This window comes from Trichosurus vulpecula, chromosome 3, assembly GCF_011100635.1.
Source record: "Trichosurus vulpecula isolate mTriVul1 chromosome 3, mTriVul1.pri, whole genome shotgun sequence".
Taxonomy (NCBI): Eukaryota; Metazoa; Chordata; class Mammalia; order Diprotodontia; family Phalangeridae; genus Trichosurus; species Trichosurus vulpecula.
In genome coordinates this window covers 412,642,647-412,663,241 of record NC_050575.1, presented here as the reverse complement: position 1 = coordinate 412,663,241, position 20,595 = coordinate 412,642,647, and the positions used below count along the sequence as shown (strand labels likewise).

The 20,595-nt window shown below is 46.4% G+C and overlaps 1 protein-coding gene across 6 annotated transcripts in view; it reads right to left on the bottom strand.

Annotated features, from left to right (window-relative positions):
* Positions 1-371: 371 nt before the first annotated feature.
* The window catches only part of PUM2 (pumilio RNA binding family member 2), a 91,221-nt gene continuing 70,997 nt past the window's right edge, over positions 372-20,595 (bottom strand). For 3 of the 6 annotated variants that reach the window (XM_036749165.1, XM_036749169.1, XM_036749168.1), the window contains 8 exons: positions 14,808-15,075; positions 11,542-11,671; positions 7,810-7,944; positions 7,032-7,169; positions 6,482-6,607; positions 5,411-5,532; positions 3,953-4,145; positions 372-3,193 (listed from right to left, as the gene is read on the bottom strand). In XM_036749165.1, the coding sequence (XP_036605060.1) occupies positions 3,062-3,193; positions 3,953-4,145; positions 5,411-5,532; positions 6,482-6,607; positions 7,032-7,169; positions 7,810-7,944; positions 11,542-11,671; positions 14,808-15,075 (1,244 nt within the window). In that variant the 3' untranslated portion in view covers positions 372-3,061. The other 3 variants (XM_036749166.1, XM_036749170.1, XM_036749167.1) reach the window with 2 other exon arrangements.

Here is a 20,595-nt window from a genome sequence, read left to right as displayed (position 1 = left end):
AAGGTTCTAAGGGGCAGCTTGGAAGAGCCCTTCTGCCTCATCTTTAGCGAAGGTGAGACCACAATAGGAATCATGAATGGTCCCCAAAGCAGTGAAATCTTTCTGGGACATGACAAATTAACCTTCTTCAGTCAGCGTAAGGCACCCCATGTGAAAAGTCAGTCATACTGATACTAGATTCAATGAAACTGCTTTATTTAGTACTGGAGACGTGAGGCTCCGGAAGAACTCGGCCATCCCTCTCCACACCCCACCCCCCCACCAAAATTACAAAATGATTTACAGTGGTAGTTCCACCCCACCCCCAAGTCCCAGGAAACCTACAAGTGGACACCTCACAGGTTAAGTGAGGTATCAATGATTTGCTTTTATCTCCCTAGAGAAAAACACAAGACCAGGTTTATTTCATACAATGTTATTCACACTTTTTCATTTTCTAGTTTATACAGAATATACAAATAAGTGAATAAAACATTATTCCATACGAACCAAAGAGCCAGGATTTATCAGACTAAACAAACTGGTCCATAAACAATGCATATCAAAAGCTGACGCTCCTGTGCAAAAACTGAATGGTTCTGCCCAAACAAACTCCCCCTTCAGGCCTTACCCTAACTCCATCCCAGATGAACACAAAGGCATAGGAAGAGGGGGTGCGGGGGGGGGGGGGCCCGGCGGGGGATGCCCCAACAAGGTAACCCCTGTTACTAGGTAACAAGGTAACCCTCTGAGGTTTCACAGAAGTTCGAACCTTTCCACTGAATGGGCCTCCAAGTGGTGGGGAGATGAAATGTCAACATCTGGACTTGGAGGGGTGGGGGGGTGGGTGGTGAGGGCGGGGAAAGGGAGGAGATCTCAGACTGACCTGTTCTCTGTGAACAGACACACTCACTCCCAGACTAGGACTCTAAGGAAGACCAGCCCTTAGGGAAGGTGAAGGGGCCTATGCATAGTGTCCCACAGAGGGGTTTCATGATCAAATCTCAAAAGCTGGGATCAGGGGCTAAAGCCCCATTAGGAGACCAGTGTCCCTCCCTAGGACTGGCAAAGGAGATACGGCATGGGTGGAAATGACCAATAAGCTCCGCATGGTCAAAAACCATGGCTGTGGTGATCGAAGTTGCTCACCAAACACTCCCTAAACCAGCAGAGAGATGCCAATAAAAACTGGCTAAATTCTCTCTTCTTCACAAGTATAATGCTCCAACACATTCCTGGCATCTCCAAATCCCTGTCAGTCCAGATTTCATGATACGAATGATTAAAAAGATACATTTCTCTACATGCAAGATTGCCCCAGAGAGGGTTCCTTCTCTTCTGAAGAGCCTGGAAAAAATGCCCTTTGACATGATCCAATGAGACTGAGATGGCACAAAACCGAAATGGGCCAACAGAAATGTTTTATACAAAATACTGACTTCAACAAAATACAAAGCACTTTCTTTATCTTTCAGAAACTGAATATACAAAGCAAGCTTTTTTTTTTCCAAAATATTTCCATAGGCAAAGGATTAAAAACGACTTTAATTATACACATATGATCACAATTTTGCCTTAAAAAGCTCCTTGGGAAATGTACATAAGGCCTCTAGTAAATGTACATCATCTTTGTGTTACTGTTACAATGTCCAATGTCCAGAGAAGACAAGGGTATTTTACAGATCTGCTCTTACTTGGGAAGTTATTCAAAAATACAGGACTCTTCTGTACAAAGAAAAAAAAAATCATACCACATTTAGGAAGATGGAAAAAGCATTGGCTTCCACAGTGAGTTGCCTTCTCAATCCAGAACTTTCTCACTAGTTTAATCAATCCAATTCTCAAAATGTGTGTAGTAACAGAATCAAAAGCTATGTTATGAAACAAAATGACATTTCTCACAATAGATTAAAAAGAAACCTGGTTCAGACTTCTGAAACCATATAAAGATAAAATATTTTAAAAATCACTCTTGATTTGGAGAAATAAATTTACATTATACAACACTATATGTCAGGGCAAAAGGGCTGGGGATCTGAATATACACTAAAATGCAATTTTCTCCCCCCCCAGGGTAAAACAAATTACATTTACAGCATGAAGGTTTACAAATGTACATCTGTACAGCCAAGAAAAGCTTCACTACCAAATTAGCCAAGTTTGTAATAAACATTGAACCAAGATCTGCCGTCAAACTGTAAACTTACACCTAAGAACTACACGCATACAATGCATATATTTATAGGAAGCAAAAAAAGCTGTCTGAATATGTCCTCATGCTTCAATGTCACCTCCAGCCAGGCCCTCGTGGTTACCCTGACTGGCCAATCCCCTCCTCCCCCAGACTCGCTACTGAGTCTGCCCCAGCAGGGCCGTTCGGGGGATGGATGAACAGCCATGATTTTGTTCCACTACCTCTCACGACCACTACAGGAAAAGCAGACACAGCTCGTCTTCTATACATTGCTAGAGAAATGAAGGGCAGTGTCTGTAAATAAAACCAGCTTCACAGCAAAAGAGGGAAGCCTTTCTCTTCTCAGATCATCTCTGTTCTTGTCCTCATTTAGTTACCTGGGTAACAGGTTGTGAATTACCAAAATACAACTTAACTTCCTCGGTTAAATATTAGTCATATTTATGCAGGTAATTGTCAATCTGGTATAAAAGACTTCACAGAAGGGGGACATAAGGACTATTATTCTATATACATTTCTATAAACCTGTTGTGCTATGGGGTAGTAGACCTACCAGATTGCAAGCCAGTTTATTAAAAGAATACTGTACTTTTTCCTTTTAAAAACTATTTTTTGTGACTTTACAAGGTAAAAATTTACAAAATATGTGACAGCTATTTTTGATACAATTACATCATATACAGGCATTCTGTGCTTTGCCAGCAATCCAATCTGATAGGTCTTTAATCAGGGCTGGAGATATTCTATCATTCACCTCCCCAAAATATACACAAGAACCTTAAAAAATGTACAAATGGATGAATCAAGTCAATAAATAGGTCTGCTTAACAAAAAACTGCCACCTTCAGAGTTGAGTTGTGTTTTGATAATTCACCAGAGGAGCGCCCCTACAGCACCCCATTTGGGGGGCCGCCAACGGGCCCCAGCTCAGGGCTGTTTCGCAGATAGTACTTTTCCAGCTTGACCAGTATGTGCTTCCCATACGTATACTTGCGCAGGGTGGTGACATGGGGCCGGATCTGTGGTTGAGAAAGAAAGAACCGTCACTGTCCTGGAGCCTTCTCACGACAGCCACGATGCCCAGAATGACGGAGCCCGGTCCGGAGCTGGGAAGAGTCTCAGGGCAGGCTGCTTACCTCAGCTGTGCTGCCTCTGCCCCTCTGGACAACTTAAGAAGCAGGTGCTTAATGAGCAGATGACCCTGGGGCGACCCCAGGGCTAAAGCCCAGGGTGGAGAAGGGAAAAGCCTTGGGTTTCAAACCTCACTCTGCCCCCAGGGCCTGTGAGATCTTTCAGTCTCCCAGGCCCAGGCTCTTCCTATGGACACAAGTCTATATCCAGAGCTGGAAGGGACTTTGGCAGGACAGCGAGGCCAACACCCTCAACACCCTCGTTGTACAGATGAGGAACCTGAAGCACAGAGACATTAGATCACTTGCTCAGGATCACACACCTTGTCAGTGCCCAGGGCTCAGTGGCTCTGCCCTCCCCCATGCCCCTGCCTGACCACTCCTCTCTGCCAGCTCTCCAACGGAGCTTCCCTCAGGTGTCCGGCAGTGTCACTCAAAAGGTCCCAGAGAGAAAAGACAAGACACCCATGCGAACCCAGCCGCCATCTTCATCCCTCCTCTCCAGTGGGCCCCTCTTTCCTGCCTGGCTGCATTTCCCTCCCTGCCAGGCCAGAGTCCCAGATAGGGTGTCAGGGAAGGGACAGCCCAAGCCTGGGGCTTTGGCCCCATCTCGCTGCCCACCTGACCCCACCACATTCCAGGACCAACCTTGTGCATGAGGACCTTGCGCTGAGCGGGCTCTGCCATGTCGATCATCTTCTGGACGACATAGTTGGCGTACTGGTCCTTCATCATGGTGTATAAGGCACTGTGAGGACCGTCATTCTGGCAGCAGACCTCATCAATCAGCAGGGCTCGCTCGGCACGGGATGCATGCGACACACACTTCTCCACCACATTGCTGGCCAAGAGAAGATGGCAGGCAAGGTTACTGTTTGCTGAGCTGATGATGGCACCTCTTGCTTCCTTCCCTGGCCCTCCAAGCCAAGGCTTCCGTTAACAGACACCTGGCACCATGTTCCTTGGCCCCAGGCTTGGCCACCTTCCAGCCAATGCCAAGCAGCCCGTCCTAGATGGCCAGGAGCAAGGTCCCCAGCCCTGGAGGTCTAATCAAAGGTGAAGCCTTGTCCAGATCTGATTCTTAAATCAAGGTTTTCTCAAAAAAAAAAACAAAAAACAAAAAACAAAAAACACTGGGTCCAAAAATCACAGCAGAAACAAATATCCAATGGAAAGGTGAAGCAGACGTCATGCACTACACAGCACACTCATTCCAGATAAAGGACATGGGTGGGGAGGATGCCCAGGCTGCTTCAGAAGACTCAGGATCCCAGGGATGTGGACTCACAGAGGGACCCAAGTTTTCCATTTCTCTGTCCACTGGGCTTAAACTGTTTTCTGAAATGATGATATTATTTCAAAGGGAAAATAATCTACTTTTGTAAACAAATAGTCAGGAATGTCAATACTTCACAGGCTATGGGACACACTGACTCCCCCTCAAAAGCTTGCCCTTCCAAGACAAGGGCATCTGAAAGCCTGGGACTGCAGAACCAGGAATTTCAAACATACCCTGTGATGCTCCAGGGTCTCAGTGGGGGGACTGTCTCACTGTAGCTCCTGCTCAGCAATCTGGGATTTATCCCCCCACTGACAGGCACAAAACTTGAGCTTTCTGGCTAGTGCTGTGCAGACTTGCACCCCCCCACCCTTTGTCAACGAGTGTGAATGGTATTCACAAATGACAAAAGCTGACACAAGCTAGCTGCTTGGTAGGGACAAAGGGTCTGGGGGTCGGGCAGCCTTGGTCCAGTCCTGCCTCTGGCCCCAATGCATAGAAACTTCCCTTAGACCAGCAGTGCTCAAGCTTTTTCATCTCAGGACCCCACCTCTGACCAGAGCTTTTGTCTATGTGGGTCACTACCTCAACATTTACCATAGCAAAAATTAAAATGTCTTGAAAATTGTTTTGACTTCAGAGATAGCACTTCGTGAGCAGGTATTAGGAAAATGCAGGAAAGCTGCGGCTCTCTACGTATGGAGATTCCACACCAGGACTCCCCTGCCCCACTTAGGACATATCTGAGGAACCCAGACCTTGGGCACACACCCAACACACTGGCAGGAGGGAGGAGGCTGGGTTATTTGAGGATGCTGCAATGATACCTGGCAAATTTGTGCTGGCTGAGGGTTAGGACCTTGCCTCGGATTTCGGACACAATTTTGCTTTTGTCGTCAGGACGGCCGTGTTCCAGAACGTGCTGAATAACATAGTTTCCATATTGATCCTAGAAACAGACAGAGTCACTGATGACATGGAGTCAGGTGTTAAGTACCTGAGACCTGAAGTCCAAGGCCATCCCTGGGCACAGCCCTCCCACTTCTCCACGGACCCCTTCCCTGGGACTGGGAAACCCCTCGGCCTCCATGCTGCTGGCCATCACCTCCCTGTGTAATTCTTGAAGAAAGGGGAGTCCAAAGGCTGTGGACCCATAGGAGCTGCCCAGTGGCCCCCACCCCATCACCTCAGTGATGCTCCTCCAGCCCTATCTACCCCTTGAGCCTTGGCAAGGATGTGTCCCCCACCAGCTTCAAAAACCCAACATTCTTTCATCGCCTTCTGTGCACCACAACACAAAGAGTCACACACAACAGGCCCTGCTGCAAGAAACCTGACATCTTATGGCGGGGGGGCTGGTGGGGACGGGACGGGACACGACGACAATACACACGTGTATAAATCAAGTTATTTTAGGGGAGACAGTCAAGGGTTAAGGAAGACTTCTTGCAGGAGGCAGCTTTTGAACTGAGCCTGGAGGAAGACCAGGGATCCCAAGCAAGAGAAGTGTTTACAAACAAGAAAGTCACCCTCAGCCCCAGGTTATGGGGAGGAGGCAGGACAAGAACCAGGAAACCCTGCCTGGAAGAGAATGCATTCGCTCCTCCCTGGAGACTCCCTGGGGGGTGGGAAAGGGGAGGTGTGCAGCCCCTCAGGGTGTCCCATGCCTGTCCATCCACCTCCTGGCAGTCTTTCTCGGCCTTAGCCTCCCTGCACACACACACCCTCAGCCACCTTCACCCATTTAGGTTGTAAGCTCCATGAAGGCAGGGCCTGGTGGCCAATGCCCGATGTGCCCAGAGCACAAGCCTCCTTCACCAGGCCCCTGCATAAGAACCCTTGGGGGCTCTCTCGGGTTCCTGGCCCCTCCCCCAAGGCACCTACATGGTGGCACCTACTTGGACCAGCTGCTCCGTGTGCTGGTGCAGCTCTTCCAAGACAGGCAGGGTCTGCTCAGCTGTGCAGTGCTCCAGGATGCGCTGGATGACTCTACAGCCATATGGGTGGGTGGAGAGCACAAACACCTTTAAGTGCAGAGGAACAGAACAGTTATGTTGGGAAGCTGGGAGCAGCACCACCCACAGCCTTTAGAGGCTACAGAACACTTTATCAGGGTGATCTTCACGACCATCTGGGGAGGGAGGGACTGTTAGGATCCTTGTTTTACAGGTGAGGTAACTGAGGTAGGCAGCAACAAAGTGACTATAGTCCAGAGATCAGAATTCAGGGCCCCCTGAGCCCAGGCCCAGTGCTCTGGTGCCATTAATGGGGCAGAGCTGAATCACTAAACCCGACTGAACACCACTACGCTGTAAGGAGAGACAAAGGGGAGGTTGGAGGAAACCTGAGTCTGGCGAAGGACAGGCTGCAGGAGACCTCCCCATCTGAACAGGCCGGCCCCCTGTCCCCATGCACCAGGACAAGCAGTGCCCAGGTCGCAGGCATTACCTGTCCTTTAAAAGCATCAATGATGAACTGCAGAGCCTGTGGCTGCACACACTCGATACACTTCTGAACCACGTGGTTCCCATTCTGATCTTTCACACATTTGAGAACATGGCCGTCCAGCTCCTTGACCATCTCATTCTGAAAAACAGTTACCAATTCACTCTCACATAGCAAATGGGTCTGGGGTCAAGGGAGCCTGAGGGGAGACTGGCACTCTCATCCCACAAGGCCCGAATACGAGGTCTATAACACTCTGGAGGACAGCCCCAACCAGGTCAAAGTAGAACTGGGATAACCAAATAAATACACATGCAATACAACCCAGATCAGAATGCATTTTAAAACTAAGTCAATCTGTGGCCCACAGAGATCCTCAGTACAGTTCAGCAGTGCCTGTTTCTTGTAGAATTTGACCCAACCAGTAGAGAGGCAGTTCTGAATTAAGAGCTGGTGAGGATCAGCACCTAGACCAATGCCTTGGCCACAGGAGGTATCTAATAAATAAATCATTATTGACTGACTGGAAGAAAACCTGATGGGAATAAACTGACCCAGCTTCAAGAATTTTAATCCACAATGACTGACTGTTCTCGAGCCACTTTAAACAACTGACATTTGGCACAGACAATTTTTAAAGATCATCTTACGTTAACCTACTTGGAAAAAAATTGAGTTTATTTTTGAAGGTTATTCAAAGATAATGAAAATGGGCAGAAAAGATAAGCTTGAAACAATTCTCTAAGAAAATAAAAATTTAAAAGATGTGGTCATAACTTACAATTACCTGCTGGTCAGGGGAAATCGATTCTAATGCTTTCTGAATGACCCGGCAGCCATACATTTGTAAGGCCAATGGCAGAACATGGCCTCGTATTCGGGTAGCCAGGGCAAGTTTCTGATCCAGGTTCCCAAACTATAAGAAAATAAAAGATGTGTGGTAGTAAGGAGAATCTGGCAGCTTTTCCCAAACATTCACCTCAGTGACCCAATGAAAGAGGGGAGAGGGCAACATTATTCCAACGTTAAGAGTGAGGAAACTAAGGGAGGCTCCAAGTTGCTAAGGGCAGAGAGAAGACATGCACCTACAGACTTACATGAAATGACGCTGAGCGAAGTGAGCAGAACCAGGAGAACACTGTACACACTAACAGCTAGAATGTTCAACGACTAACTTTGATAGACTTAGCTGTTCTCAGCAATGCAAGGACCTAAGACAACTCCAAGACTCATGATGGAAAATGCCACCTACGTCCAGAGAAAGAACTGTGGTGTCTAAATGTAGATCGAAGCAGACTACTGGCTCTTTTTTTTGTTTTGTTTTTTCTTTCTCATGGTTACTCCCATTTGTTCTAATTCTTCTATACAATAGGACTAATGTGAAAACATGTTTAATAAGAATGTACGTGTAGAGACTATGCTGGATTGCATGCTCTCTTGGGAAGGGGGAAGGGGAGGGAAGTGGAGAAAATTTAAAACTTATGGAAATGAATGCTGAAAACTAAAAATAAATAAATGTATTTTTAAAAAATGTCCAGAAGATAGAATAAAGGTCAGGGAACTAACGATGAAAACAAAGCATAGCTTGGTCCTGTAAAAAGTGTCCACCAAAGGGGATATTTATTTTAAAGGCATACTGGGAGAAAAAGGCATCTCAAAAGCAGGGTTCAGACCTTTGCTTGGGGAAAGGGGTGATGGAACAATGGCAGGGAGGGGGAAGGCAGAGACTTTAATTCTTTGGAATTCTCATTTGTTCTGGGTGAGCATTATGACCACTCTTTCATTGACAGAACATGTGGCCAGCAGGAGGTGGTGCCCAAGGTACATAAGGAGGCCATCTCCTTTGTGGGTCTATCACTCCTGTCACGCCCTGTGGGGTGCTCCCCAAGATTCGGCCCTGGGCCCCCTTCTCTCTGCCTCAGTTGCCTCAATCGCTCATAATCAGTTTTAGTTCCCTGACTGCCTATGGGACCCCTCACCCTCACCCTACACCCTCACCCCACACCCTCTCCTCTCCTGGGTTTGTCTTAGCATTATCCTGGGCTAACCCCTCCATCAACCTCACCTCTGTAAGCCTTTCACACCTGACCCCCTCCCTCCACTCCTAAGGCCACCATCTTAGCCAGGGCCCTCATCCCCTCACGCTTCCATTACTATTCTCCCTGCCTCAGGTCTTTCTGCATTCTAGTCCATTCGGCATGCCACTGACAAAATGATATCCCTTAAACGCAGGCTCAACCACGTTACTCCCCACTGTGACCAACTCTGCTTCCTTCCAACTTCCTCCCCGCTTAGTATGTAAGGTCCTGGCCCAAAAGGGCCACTCCATTCCTTGTCTCCCCATTGCCTTGCAGAAGCTATTCCCCTGAGCCTGCCCAGCCAGAGGATTTTACATTTGACCCTGGAGTTTGTAAAATGGAATCACTAGAGTTTAGAAAACAGATGGACAACAAGGTCAAACCTATGTTTTGGAAAACCATTCTGACAGCAAAGTGAAAGATGGACTGGAGCAAGGAGGGAGCTGAGGCAGGCAGACGCCCCAGCAGGCTGGTCCAGACCTGAGGTCATGAGGGGCTTGTACCAGGGTGGTGGCAGTGCGAGAAGAGAGAAGGGAGAGAACATGAGACATATAAGGCGGAAACAAAAGAGAAGGACTTGACCATTGGTTGGATATGGAGCGGAGCGGGAAAGGGAGAACAAGAAGCCGAGGGTAACATCTAGGCTGTGAGCCTGGGTGACTGGAAGGATGTAAGGAAGAGGGGAGGGCTGCGGGAGAACAAAAATGAGTTCAGTTTTAGACATGTTTAAATTGTCTACATCTAGTTCAATGATTGTCCAATGATTATCTATGTCCAATGATTAAGAATGAAGGTCGAGAAAGAAGTTAAGGCTGGACAACTGGATCTGAGAATCATCAGCAAACAGATGATAAATGAACTCCCAGGATCTGATAAGACAACCAAGTGAAAAAGTACAGAGGGAGGAAAGGCCCAGAACAGACCCTTGGAGGTAACAAGCATGAAGATACAGTAAAGGTGATGGAGAAGAACAGTCAGACAGGTAGAAAGAGAATTGAGAGAAAGACAGGTCTGAAAAAACCCAGAGAGAGAAGAGTCCATCCAGGTGAGGAGGCTCACTGTGTTAGAGGCTGAGGAAAGGCCCCAAGAGTTCGCCTGCAGGCCACCAACTTGGGCAGGCAGCTGTCACGGCTGCAACTGTGCCTCTCTGAGAACCAGCCTAGCTGGGGCTTACAGGCACTGGTAAAAAGCATGTATTTCATTGGAAACCAAAACTCACAAACAGCTTGGACAAAGGTGTAAAAAAGTTTTGATCTGTATCCATGGATGAAATTGGAGACCCTGGAAATCAGTATTTTCGTTATTGACAGACAAGCTTGACATGAATTTCTCTGCAAGCTGAAATGGCTTTTATGGTTCTGGCCTAACAGGGATAGATTAATTTATGCAGGAAGCAGCCATCTCTCTATGGTCCCTATTCCCAAGGTCTTCAGGAGTGAAGGCCCATCTGGGATATTCCTGGGCCTCCGTATTGCTTAACTCCATCACTGAAACCAAAGAGGTTTTGCCTCTGTCCCCACGATTAGAACCCCTGCTTTATCAGAACCCCAGACTGAAAAGGTCTGCTCCCAGTCCCATCAGCAACTGTTAAAATGTCATCACTAAGAAAAAAAAAAGGAGTAAAAAAGGCAGGAAACTACTCACTAATCAAACTAAGTCCATACATACTCCTGAGCAGGATCACATTGTGACTGGCATTTCTTTTTGTAAAAACAGATGCACAATCTAGTTAATAATAACTAGACAGTTTATAAAAGGGTTTCTTCTGTCCTTCCCATTTTAAAGAATCCTTCGACAGCGATGTCAGACAGCCTGTAATTTCTGAATGGAGTGAGTTAAGCTGTGAGTTTGCAACCTGTGCTGCTGACCATCAACATCCTCTTGCTGTGGTAAATCAAACACCCAGACGTGACCAACCCAGCTCTCTGTTCCTGGCCTCCCAAGGTTCTGTCCGGCCCAAGAAACAACCTGAGCTGAGTGACCAGCACTGCCCACAGTGGGTAAAGAACAAGGTTGGAAAAGGCCAAGAACTCAAGCCCACAAAAAAAAAGGGGGTGGGGAGGGGAGGAAGGGCATGGGAGGCAAGGCTCACAAACGTGATGCCTAGATTTGATCCTTACCAATCCAAAGCTAAATAAGTTTCTGGATATACAGGCAAACTAGTCTGGAATGGTTACATAAAAATTCTTAAACAAAGACCATCAGAGACGGAGACTGACAGAGACAGAGAGAGACAGGAAGGAGGGGTTGGGTAGGAAAGAGACAAAATGAGAAAGAAGATATACAAGGCACATGCTTCTGAATGCCAAGGTGAGTCCATCAAAAACCAAATGATCCCTAAGGCCTTGGAATCCTTGGACAGTAAGATACAAAGTAAAAACACCCAGAATCGGTGGATGGAATCATCACTGCTACAACACTGGGCACGTGCTTACCTCAAAAAACTTCTGAATTACATAGTTGCCAAAAACATCTGTCATCAGTTGATAGGCCGCTTGCAGAATCTCATTAAATACCATCTGACGCTCGGTAGGTGTAGCTCGCTCTAGCTTCTGCTGTATGAATCTACATGGAACAAAAATACAAAGGCCATCTGTAGCTAATGGGAAACTGTAACCGATACAAATGCCTGTTGTTCTGAGAGGGGTCTCTTAGAATACAATCTGCTCCCTCCACAGGAGGAAACAAGGAAACGGAGCTCCAGAGAAAGAAGGGCACACATGCCTACAGCCACACGGCTAAGAAAGAAGTAGAGCTTGGGTTTGAACGCAGGTCCTCTGGTTTTCTCATTACTCCCCATATTCAGAGAAACCCAGAACTTAATCCTCCCCTCAACCTCTCTGACAAGTGTCTGTCCTGCCTCTGTGAGGCCAAATCCACCACCTATCTCCCTCCCTTGAGTTCGCCCTAACCGTTGGGCTTGCAGGACAAGGCCATAGTTCTTTCTCCTCAGGGCTACACTTTGCCCAGTTTCTTCAACCAGTCTTCACGTGGGACAAACCTAAGGCCCTTCTGTACCTGGCTCTCCTCTTATCAAAAGGCTCCAGTAATGGTCTGGCCACAGATGATAGCTAGTTGAAAGGAACTCCCAAAAATTCATCTAATCTAATACAGATGAGGAAACTGAGACCCCCTAATCCCCTCCTATTCTATAAACTATGTCCTTTGTAGATATAATGGGAGATGGCAACAGATTGATCACAAACATTGTGAGGTCATCACTTCTTAAAACTCTTAGATCTCAAAACTCTACCTAAGCCTACCTGCCTTCATTTCGGGTTTCTGACATCGATTTTTCTGAAATGACTAACATGAGGCTAATTACTTTGGGTTTGTTTCTTTCTTTGGCTAAAATCTCGATAAGCTATGTCTATAACATTTCCCTGAACTACCATTTTTAAAAATGTCAATGGAGTTCAGTCCAGCCTATGCTGGCCTTCCTTGATTATTGCTTTCTCAGATGCCCAAGAATTCTATCAGGAGTCAAAGTCAATTCAGTTACTCATGCCATTCTTTTCCCTTTGGGGGGAAACTGGACAAGATCAGTCTTTCTCTGGCTCTGTGGTAATCCATTCCTCCTCCCCCCCTCCCGTTCTGTATTGGTGCTCCAAGTCATGGGATCTCCTGAGCATAGACCATGACATCTGAGAGCCTGACAGCCTTTCCAGTGTTGACTTCCTTAGGGCCACTGTCCAGGTAAGAAGCCAGGGTATGTCTTCTTGGCTCCACGGACAATGCTCTTTCCACTAGACCTCTCCCTACCTGAGAAGAGACTGTTTTATCATTACTTTAATGATTTCATCTGCAGATGGATTCTTTAAAACAGAGTACATGGAGCTTTCTAGCATATTGACTGATGAGATACTAAGAAATAAAGGTAAATATAGTCCTTGCCCCAAGGAGCTCACATTCTAATGAGGGGGACAACATACAAAAAAGAAAAATAAACCCTCTGCAAACAAAGTATAAACAGTGTAAATGCAAGGATATCTCAGAGGGAGTCAGGTGAAGATGGGACAGTGCTGGGAAAGGCCCCCTGAAGAAGAAGGGGAGACACAAGCTGAGTCTTGAAGGGAGCCAGGGAATCCAGAAAGCCGAAGAAGGGCAATTTCAGATATGAGGGGCTACTAATGGAAAGGTACAGAGGCAGCACATGGCTCATTTAGAGGGCAGTCGAGTATAAAAAAGACTAGAAAGCTAGGAAGGGGCCACCAGTCAGGTTACGGTTTGCCCAAGCTTCAGAGTAAGGTGTATGACTAGAATTTCAACACAGGTCTTTCTACCTGAAATCTACTATCACTGTACCATGCAGGCTGCATATTCACAAAGTTCAGAAGAGAAAAGGGAGTGATGGAAACAATTCAGACTTTATTCAGTTCTTTTCTGGCCCAGATGACTTGTTGAGTCTTGTTTTTTGTTTTGGGGGAGGGAAGAGTCATTTGAGCCTGATTTTGTCTGTGCAAGAAAGCCCAGGTATGTGATTAACCCCTAAGTATTGACACAGGGTTGTCTGGGAGACTAAGAGGCTGCATGAGGGGCTTGTCTGGGGTCACAGGGTATGTGCCACAGGCACTGTGCCCACCCTGTGCTAGAGCCTTCCCATCAGCCACAGTCAAGACACAGTGATGTGGTCTGGGTCCTCTTTGAAAATTCAGGACAACCACCCCCACTATCACAGGCAGAACTTGAACCCAGTCCTACTCAACTGCAAGGTCAGTCCTTAGCCTCTGTATTATTATAAAAATACTTCTTAAATGCACAATCTGGGCAGTAACATGGATCAATATGCAGAAATGGCACCAGCCAATCTTACACATGAACTTGCTTGATTCATGTGTATCAAACGTCACTTTAATTCATCTTTGAGAAGAAAATCACGGACGAGTCACTCTGACATACAATGGCTATATGACATGGAGCTAGGCTACAAAGCTCTCCAAGGTAGGCAACTTTCCCACGATAATGTGTATAACACGTCCTGTAGGTCTGCACTGGTGGAGGGCATTTCTTCTTCCTACCCCAACCCCTGCAGAAATCGCCAATCTTGGATCACCCTACCCCACCCAAAAAAAACCCAAACCAAATCAAAACACAAGTCTAGGTTTTGGCTCCCAGCGTAACCTTTTATTATTATGCTTTAATTATTTTGAGAACATTTTAAATGTCACCCCTAACCCCTAATTTATATATCTCAGTGCATGCAGGTTACCCAATCACATTTTTCAGGGCTATACAGTTACAGTCAGGAGTGACCTTAAGCAGGAATGGGAAACACTAATGCCAGAGGATAGCACTGAGCAAACCAAAGCCACTTTGGCTCCAGCACATGATAACTGCCATTTGTTTTGCATTTTACCTTCAACTTTACGGTAAATCCTGACATTCCCAACCCATTAAAAGAAATAAAACCAAAGGTAAATGCCAATGACATCATCAAGCTACTAAGAGCAAGTGTGAAGAGACAATATCTCAGGGCGGCTTTGGGCCTAGGGTTCTTCACAAAATTTCGGTGGGAAAATGCAGGCTCATCAATCATGTCACCAGCTAGCTTTTCCTGTTCTTGGAGAATGCAGCAAAAAGGGCAATTTTGGAACCTTCCAGGTCAGATCTCCCCAGGGAGCAGAATCTGGGGCTGCCCACCACCCAGACTGCTGAGGAAACTTGAAACAAGCACACATGAGGACGAGCTGAAGACACTCACCTGGAGCCATGCTGGTCTTGGGAAAACTCTACTATGTGCCCCATAAGGTCTCTGAGCTGAAGGTTCGGGAAACGGTTGTTCCGGAAATCTTCTAATAAGCGACTGCGACCGGAGGGCATGATGTCAGCCCGGCTGTAGCGCAACCGGGAGGGAGGGAACAGCTGGCTGCTGGAGCTGAAGAGGCTGCATGTGCTGGACGCACTACGGTGTTTGGCTTCGGCTCCAGGAGCTGCCGAGATATAACGCCCACTGCCATTGGCCAGGCCTCCTACAGCAAAGGGGCTCTTGTCAACTGGGGGTGTCAAAGCATTCCTCCAATACAAGTTTACTGAGAGCATAGATGCCATGAGCAAACAGACATTTTCCCCTTTAGAAGTGAGATTCATTAAACTGCAGGTTAACATTCCTCAAACGCCTTACTGTGTATAGGTGCAATTAGCAAAAAGAAATACGAAAAGCAGGAGGGAAAAAATGAACTTACAGAAAATATGCAGAGACTCCCATTCTAACCAAACCTCAGCAGCTGAGTTCGAAGTGTGCCCAGGAATATCTTGGGGGAAGGGGAGGTAGGCAAGCATTTACTTGGCATCTGCTGGGTGCCAGGCACTGGGCCAAATGCTTATTACAGGATTAGGGACTTCAGGCCCATCACTGTGTGCTCTGCAGCGCCCTCTAGTCGCCTCAAGAGCAGCTCAAGCTCACAAGCAAGATTTCAAGAGCCCTCCAGCCTAAATGTCCCAGCCCCTTCAGTTTGGAGGCTATTTCTCAAACACATACCCTCTGGCATAAGGGATCAGAGTTCCTTGAGCGAGTCAGACAGAATCAAGCCACGGGTGATACTAGTCACCTAAAAAAGAACCCTTAGGGGGATGGATACACTAAATATTAAGAGTTAGCTGTAATAATGAGTTTCTAATATTAATTTTGAAAAATATGCTTCTTTTGCAACCGTCATACTGTTCTGTGAACATTATACAGACATTGTGGTCAACACCAAAAATTCCTAGGGGTTTCTCTGGGCAAAGGAATGAACAAAGAACTGCTAATTTCAGGTCCATTTTGAACAACAAAGTTGAATGGCTGCCAACACTAAGACAAAAGAAGAAAACAAGAACATCAAAGGGGAAGAAAGCACTTGACAGTGTCCTTTTAAATAAACCTTACAGAAAATGGAAAAATAGGGATTTAGGAGCAGGGTCTATTTTTTTAAAGGCCAAATTATGAAAACTATGCAGCGAATCTTTCCATCCCCTGGGAACAGGGCGGTCCAATTAAATCAGATTTATGCGTTGATCTCATGATGGCAAAAACCAGTCCTATGCTATACAGAGTCACACAAATAAGGACAGGATGCCAGGGGCTGCAGGACAGACACCCCCAGCAGGGCCAGGGAACAATTTTGCCTTCTTCCCTGTCATAACCAAAGCATCTCCAAGTCCCCATTTTAAGGCCTGTAGAAAGACTCCCAGGTTGGTTGGTTCCTTAGGAATCAGCTTGTGGTTCTCAGCAATGGCCCCCGCTGGCTGAGTAACTTCTTCCCCTTTCCTTCACCCCTGAGAGAAAACCCCACACAACCCACGGCCTTCATATTGCTTGAGTCAACTCCCCCCGTAGCTGCTTCAGCTCTCATCCCTGGCTCCTAGACTAAGTGACAAACAGCTGGTATCCCGCATTCTTCATCTTTTCTTCCAGGAGTGGGTCCTAGATACTCTCTAAGCCATCCCAAAGTAATAGAATTCTCCCCTACAAGGACTATTTTGAAGATGATCCTCCTTTGCTGGAAACCCTGCTCATCATCTCCAATCTAAGCCATTCAGCATGGTATCTGAATACCCTTCTCTCAACTTCCATGGTGAATTCATGCCTTACTACACCCTCTGATGAGGTTTCCTCAGCCAAGCCTCTTCTCTAAGAAGAATCTCCTCTATTGCTTTAGCGAACTGAATTCCCTTGACTCCTTCCCCTCAATCCACAGCTTTTCCCACTGAAATCCATCACTCCTCTGGAAACGCAACTGTGGCAGGGTTATCTGACTTGGATTTATACATTCAAAGGCCACCAGCAGTATTTTCAGAGCTGTAAGTCACCTTGGTGGTCACAAAGGAATGACAAAAGTTGGAGTCCATGTTCAGTCCAATACCATCGCTTCTAAAGTGAACAAACCAAGGCCAAGAAATAGCTGAAGTGACTTGCTCAAGGCTATACAAGTAGTAAGTGGCACAGCTAGGGTATGAATCCAGGCCCAGTGCTCAAGGTTACAGATTACAAGATTCCTGTTGCACTAAACACAGTTTCCAGAATTCTTGTCACTAGGATGCTGCTCTAAGGGGTGTGTGTGTGTGTGTGTGTGTGTGAGACACGCTTCCCGATACTATATATGGATGTTTTACCTCCCCAATTAAAGCTACAAATTTCTGGAAGACAGAAGGTGGCATTTCTAATTCACCATTTACATTTTAGGAACCTGCTCATTTTAAAACTTCATTTAATCATATGAAGTGGTTAAAAAGACAATGCAAGTAATGAAGCCCTGCTTTTTCTCCATAATGACTCACTTTCAGGGATGCCTCTGAGGACTTTGCTTGACCTAAGCTCCTATTTTCATTGCACCTGACTGCCTTCAAACATATCCTAAGGCAACATTTCAAGAAGACTCCAAGTCCCTACTCTTTTCATGAAGTAGATGAGTTTGGGCAAAATTGGCTGTCGGAGAACAAATTACATTTTCTCCATGGCCATTATAAATAAGAGATATGCTCCTATATTTAAAAAGTCTTAAAAAGTTCACTGAAAGCTTTTTATTAGGGAGATGCTCAAGCAGCAAATGGGCCAGCCTTCCACAATCTCTTCAGGTCCACACCAGAAGATTCCGAGTTGGGAGAGCCATGAAGGAATCCTCGACTCTAACTTCATCATTCTACAGACAAAGAAACTGAGGTCCAGGAAGGGAAAAGGACTGGCGGAAGGCTGTGGTCTTGAACAGAAAAGACTGCCCAAGGATAATGCGGAGATTGTGAAAATGGGCTGCATGGGACTGAGTGGACATAAAGGAGCCCCACCTAGTGAGGAGGATTATCTGCATTCTGGAGTCCATCTGAGCCCACAACCAAACTGCAGAAGTCAGAAGGGGCAGGGGCTGAGGACTGGGGGTATGGTCTAGAACTATCACCATCGAGGATGACATGTCAACCTGACAATGGCTCATTTCAGGATTCTAGGATTCAGGATTACTCCTCCCCCAGTAGTGCCCATCTATCAGATCCTCTCTATGGAGGAGAGAGAGGAGGAGGAGGAGGAGGCACAAGTGCCTGCTACATGGTTGCTGATTTTAGGAAGTTTACCATTTAGTTAGGAAGGAGGACATGTCTACAAATAATTACAAGTCAACCTGAAGCCTACCACAGGAAAGGCCACAGCCCCTGGGTGTGCAGAGCTGTGTAGAGAGAGGCTCACCTCAAGGAAATTATCATCTAACTGGCAGCCATGCCAAAAGAGATCCCAGGATAAGGCCAGACCCCTTCTCTGAGGTGGCACTGACACCAACCCATCTACTCATGGACAAGAAGGGCCATGACAACTCAAACCAAGTAAGCTTGAAGAGACTCGAGGGGGAGGGGGCCTACACCCCTTTCCAACCATCTCAGTGCCCAGGCCCTCTTTTCTCCCTGCTGACTGTCCCCAGGCCTTTGATGACCTCACCAGGTCACCTCTCCTGGATACTATCCATTTCTTCCCCCCAGTCAGCAAATACAGATTAATTGGCTGCTGTGCTTGGTCCTGAGGATTACAAAGAAACACACAATGGGGAAAATAGAAGTAGAATAAATCTGACTATACAAAAGGAAGTTTGGGTGGGAGGGCACTAGGCTTGAGCCCTATCTTCAAGGAAAAGAGGGGGCTCTGCTGACCCAGGCACAGAGGCCAAAGAGGGAGGATCACAAACATAGGGAAAAGGGGGGAGTGGGTTTGTGCAGAGCTTCCCAAGCTAAGCAGAGGAGCTGTTATTTTATCCCACAGGCAGAGGAGAAGAGTAACCTGGTCAAATTGGAGGATAAGAAAATTACTTTGGCATCATCATGGAAGATGAATTGAGAAGGAGAGTCCTACTGAGACAGCAATACTATTGGAGAAAGGAAATGGGAGCCTGAAGCAGAGAGGTAGCATCATGAAGGGAGAGACTAGGTGAGATGGGAGTGATGCAATGGAGACAGAAAAGGCAGAATGAGCTGGCTGTGTGGAGTGAAGGAGAGTGAGGAATCCAGGGAAACGGCCAAGGTCACAAACCTGGCTAACCTGGTGCTGGAGGACTGAAGCTTGGGGGAGAGCATGGGAATAGATCAGCACATCAGGCCACATATAAATGAACTAACACACTGGAGCTGATGAGGCTTTCAATAGGGAAAAGCAAAGGGGGCCTATGAGAGAGCCCTAGGGAACATCTACAGTCAGAGGTCATGATATGGAGACTTAGAACAGGACACGAAGACAGGGAGGAGGAGACCAGCAGTGTCAAATGCAGCAAATAAGTCAAGAAGGATAAGGATTTTTTAAAAAGACCATCAGGTTTTTGCATGCAACTAGGAAATGAGATATACAGGCAATGGGGCATAGAAATCTACCTTGCCCTAAGAAAGTAAGGGAAAAGGGGATGGGGGGAGAGAGGTGACAGAAGGGAGGATTGACTGGGGAACAGGGCAATCAGAATATATGCCATCTTGAGATGGGGGAGGGTAGATATAGGGAGAAAATTTGTAATGCAAACTCTAGTGAAAATCAATGCTGAAAACTAAAATATTAAATAAATAAATAAGAATTTTTTTAAAAAGACTATCAGATTTGATAACATTAATAAAAGTTAACATTTATACAGCACTTATTATGTACCAACTCTGCTAAGTGCTTTACAAATATCTCATTTGTTCCTCACAAAAACCTGGGAAGCAGGTGTTTTATTATCCTCTTTTAATAAATGAGGAAAAACTGTGGCAGACTAAAGTGAAGTGATTTGTTCAAGGTCATACAGCTAGCATCTGAGGCTGGATTTGAACTCATGTCTCTTGACTCCTGCTAACTTTCAAGGCAAGAGAAAACACCTTCAGTAGAGTGATAAGGCTGGGTGCCAGAACCAGCATGGTAAGGTTTTAGGAGTGAGACAAGAAGGGGAGGAAACAGCTTTTTTGGTAGACTGGCTGAGAGAAGGATGAGAGCTATAGGACAATAGCCTGAAGCGATGGAAGGGTCAAAGGAAGGTTTTATTTGAAGGAGGGAGGAGACTGAGGCATGTTTGAAGGTAGGAACGACTAGATCAGCAAAGGCTGAAGACTCAGGGAGCTTCAGAGAGAGATCACATTGTGCTGAGGAAGATGAGAGGAATGGGGAGGGCATCAAGGATCAGCTCATTGTCAGAGCCTGGGGAAAGAGGAGAGAGCAAAGATCAGGAGGAGAGGGAGCACCTCTTAAGTCTGAATGGCTAAAAAACCAGCTGCCTTAAAAAAACAAAAACAAAAAACACCTGAGCCCTTGAAAAATGGCATCATTCGACTCAAGGAGGAAATTTGTAACAAGTGTGTGAGAGGGAAAAGTGCATACGGACTGCCCCCTCCCTCAAGGCCCTCCTGGCCCCACGAGGCAGACGTGGCCATTAGAGGTGTAGTATATTCTGGGGCTTTGCAGGGCTCTTCCTCCTGGGACCCAACTTCCTGCCTTTCTTTACAGGCCACTCAATTTGGCTGTTTTACGGATGGGGGAGTGGAGATTTTTGGTTAATACTAACCCCTACATTTTCTAC